Genomic DNA, 4,358 nt, shown 5'->3' with positions numbered 1-4,358 from the left:
ACTTTATCAGAGACAAGCTGGTGTACATGGTTTTCAAGAATTTAAAATGTAGGAATGTATTTAAAGTTATTCATGATTCATTCTAAACACATTATGGTAAAAAAAAAAAAAACCACACAAAAAAAAAACACAAAAAGTGAAACAAAAGGTTAAAGCGCATATGGACAGCTTAGACTACTCATTTCATTAAAACATAATTAGCATCATTAGGCAGATTTTTAGCATTTAAAAACTCTTAAATACAGTTTTTTTTATGCTTAAAATGTCACATCGTGGTTGGATACGAGTAGTACATATGACATCACTGAGCAACCTTGATGTTAACTAAGGCCAACTGCACAAAAGTTATGATTAGACTAATGAAAATGCCACTTTATGATGTAAAACTATGATAAATAATTACTACCATTTTAGAAATTTTAAAATTGTATGTCAACCTTTCAATTAGGCCAAATGTTTGAATTAGGTATTTGTGTGAAGAGAGGAGAGTGAAGCGTTTTGAAATGAAAAGTAGACGTACAGCTATTGCCAACATGCAGTTAACAACTATTAGCACAGTTATTGCTTCTTCCATGTGCCAAACTGCCTCTTTTAAAAGGCTTTTAAGTGTTCATGTTTTCGGACCTACCGTTTTCTTATATCCACTGAAGTCACTTTTCTCACTTGATTCTACTTGTGCATGTTCGTGCTTGACTCGTGAGGCGCGTGGACTATTTCAGCCATGTAAATCCGTGTAAATAAGTCACTTTGGAGCAGAACTGTGCCATTTTAAACGTGGATTTGAAAGACGTACTAATTTTTTGCGGTAAGAGAATCACCGGACGCCCTTCCTATCGCAGCCAACCGTAACAAAGTGACTGGAGTTGACGGCGATTTAAATGTTTTACTCATCAACATTTTCTATTCAGAAGAAATTTGAACCACTGACCCACTGTTTTGTTTTGTTTTTGGGAAAATACTTTGCTTTGCTTCTATTCCTTGCACTCGGACAATTTGATGTATATAAATGCACAGTATTGACTTTAAAATGAAATATGCAAAATTTTCTCTGATAACAATGTTTAGATTGTAGTTTTGAGAAAGACATTTTAGATAAGTGTCCTAAATCACAGAAGACACAGTTAGTTCACTATAAATAGGGCAATTTATAATGCACTTCCAGGCTTAATTTGTTGGTTTTAAAGGTCCATTATGTAACCTTTCTGGTAAAGCTTTTTAATATATCAGTGCAGAAAATGATGAATTTTCTACAAGTTGAAGTGAAAACAAAAGTAACCCACACTGACTTGTCTAGTGTTTTTAAGAGATGCATCAATCAAAGAAGATACAAGAGAATGTGGTCTGTGGACTAGTATCTTGTCGATCATAGTGATTAAACCAAATTATATATTTAATTTTATGATATTTCTCAATTAACATATCCACAGAGGTGGGTCAGAAAGAGAAGAACTTACTTTACTCAGTTACATTAGAGAAGCACTTATGTTTTAGGAGGAGGGTTGTTTGTTTTGCCTTCCCAAATTGGGTTAAAACAGCAGTCGCCATGGAGACAGGCAGGTGACTCCATCCATCAAAGTGCCATATTATAGTTTAGAAATGCCTGTAATAGAATAAATGAAAGATAAGTCTATTCTACTGTAGACAGAATATTCCAGACAAACCAATAACCTTTTCATGAGAAGTTAATGGACCCTCCACTGGAAAATGTGCATAGTGCATCTTGGGAGTAATGTCTAATGCCTTTTAGAGAGTAAATTGTATATTGATACCAAAATAGCGTCAAAGTGTTTTTGAACCAACTTAAGAGACATCTGACTGTTCTGTAGAGCAGTCTTTGGACAATGAACACATCCACTATGTCCACTTTTGCGTAAAAACTGTTTTATCGAGGTCACCTGCCTTTCAGATAGATTTTATTCTGTAATGCATCTACATCACTAATGCAGCGTTTACCTTGTCATAATAAAAACTTGTACAAGATTTTCCATTAAACCTGCTGTAGAGATTGTTCATCAAAACTGGATGAAAGGTACACTATAACTTTTCTGGTGAATGGTCCAACACCTATGTACCTCCACGAAGACAAGCAGATGGCACCACAAAGTTACAGATCAGATCTGTGGAGAGGTGACCCTACTCACAGAACACATATTTAGAATGTTTTATTGCTCAATGTATTTTTTTTTCTGAGTAATAAAACACGTGTATTTAAAAAGAGCGACTGTGATGGAGATTGCGTCGCCTGGAATGTTCCACAAAACTTCAATAAACAGGAAGCAGAGCATTAAAAAAAACACATTTGTAAAATCATACACAGACGAGGCAGGAGTCTTATCAAAATAGATTTTATTCTGACTTTAGTTGGACTGATCTGATTTGAATTGGAACAGATCAATAGGATGCAAAGTCAACAAAAACTAAATGAAATCTGTTAACCATATGGTAGTGACGAGGGCTTAGGTGATTATTTGAAGTTTTTACAAGACGTTTCATGTTAGAAATTAAATATTTGTGTTCAGATTTTTTTAGGATGATGGTCTAAGTAACGCCCAGTTAATAAAAGAGCAAGTACAGGTAGCCGTTTAGGGACAATAGTAAAAATGCTAATTTGAATTGTGGATAAAATTTGAGGTTGAAGTGTAAAATAAAAATAGAAATTTTATATTTTCACAAATATTTTTTGGGATAATGTTTTAAGTAATTTCCAGTTAATTAAAGAGCAACTACAGGTGGCCATTGGGAACAAAAATAGTAACAATTCTAATTTGAATTGTGTCTTGAATTTGAGGTTGAAAATAATAATTTCAAATACTAGTTTTTACAAAACATTTCCACTTAGAAATTCAACATTTTCACTCATATTTTTAGGATAATGGTTTGAGTAATGCCCAGCTTATAAAGGACTAACTACGGATAGTCATTTGGGGACAAAAATAAAAAATATATATAATAGTTTGAAGTGAAAATTTGAATTTGGGAAGAATTTGAGGCTGAAACGTCCTGGAAAAACTCATTTCAAATCAATACTTTTTTAAAAACTGAAATTTTTATTTTGTGGTAATCTGTTGAAGGGGATTTGACCAAAACTGCTCAGCTCAGTCTTCACAAAGACAAAAGGTAATAAAACCAGTGACCATTAATAAATGGAAAAAAAGGCTGATTTCTCATTTAAAACCCGAGAAAAAAAACAAACTGCTAAAACAAATACTGTTGGAAAATAAAATTATTGTCAATACACAATATTTAGGACAAAATATTAAAACCAACACTTTCAATCTGATGCAGACCATATTTCATTGGGTAACTCATAGTTGGTCTTTTTGGTGGTTGGGTAGGTTTTTAAAGAGGGAGTATTCTGTAAAATCTATTTGGAGCTTTTCTATGTCGTCATCAAAAACATGCCGTGCCAGTTCAAATCCGGGCCTCTTGTACAAGGCTAATATAGCATTTTCAAAACAGTAAAAGGTAACATGGTGATCCAATTAATACCCCAGTAAAAGTGTAATACCCCCTCTTTAAATATGATTCAATATTTAAAAGTGAAAAGTTTACCATTGGTATTTCATAAAACTGTTTCATTTACATGATTTAGTTATTATTGGGCAAAATAAAATGTACCATGGCCGAACATCTACACGAGTTAAAATCATGGAAATTTAGCCTTATAATATTGATTTTTGTTTGTTTTTTTAATTAAATTTGTTGTGACTAAATGTAACTTCTTTGAATTATGTGACTTTCTAAAATGTAACTTGTTTTCTTTTGTGCAATGACTGAGCTGAACAGTCTTGTTTTTTCCTAAATAATGAAAAAAAAAAAGTTAAAAAACAAAATTAAAAAACAAAACTTTTAAAACATTGGATTTGAAATTTTAAAAAAAGAAAAAATTCTAAGTGCCATCCTATTTAGTGGAGATCTTGATATGTCGCACAATGAAGTCCAACTAGTAACAAAGAACACCATTTTGTCCGTTTTCGTTTTGATGACATGGTTTAAAGATCAAAAAAGCAAAATAGCTTCCAGATTTTGGTACATATATGGATGTTTTTTTGTCTTTTTCCTCTCTCGTCTTTTCTCTGCGTTTTGGGGCAGAGAGAGAGAGAGAGACAGAGAACCGCCCTGTGTCCATAAGTCCATTGGTTCAGCCCTGGGTTTTGGACCTGCTGCTGCTGCTGCTTCTGTCGGCGCTTGCTTCCTGTTTCCCCATGTCCTGTTTCCTGTGTGTGAGTGGGCGGAGCCAGAGTGAGGGGCGGGGACAGTCTTTTGGCTATGTACACATTCACGGTCGGTCCATGGCTTCCAACGGCACAGCACTATTTCCGCAGGTCTAGTACACATACCTGAAGTGGAAGAAGAAA

General features: G+C 34.0%; 1 protein-coding gene across 1 annotated transcript in view; it reads right to left on the bottom strand.

The window, feature by feature from the left end:
* Nucleotides 1-2,329: 2,329 nt before the first annotated feature.
* Nucleotides 2,330-4,358, bottom strand: part of tbl1xr1a (TBL1X/Y related 1a) — a 44,048-nt gene continuing 42,019 nt past the window's right edge. The window contains exon 16 of the mRNA XM_033964910.2: nucleotides 2,330-4,340. Coding sequence (XP_033820801.1) covers nucleotides 4,314-4,340 — 27 coding nt within the window. The 3' untranslated portion in view covers nucleotides 2,330-4,313. The remainder of the gene's footprint in view (nucleotides 4,341-4,358) is intronic.

Source organism: Periophthalmus magnuspinnatus, chromosome 4, assembly GCF_009829125.3.
Source record: "Periophthalmus magnuspinnatus isolate fPerMag1 chromosome 4, fPerMag1.2.pri, whole genome shotgun sequence".
In the NCBI taxonomy this organism is placed as follows: Eukaryota; Metazoa; Chordata; class Actinopteri; order Gobiiformes; family Gobiidae; genus Periophthalmus; species Periophthalmus magnuspinnatus.
Note: the sequence above shows the minus strand (reverse complement) of the source record. Positions and strands in the feature narration are given on the sequence as shown.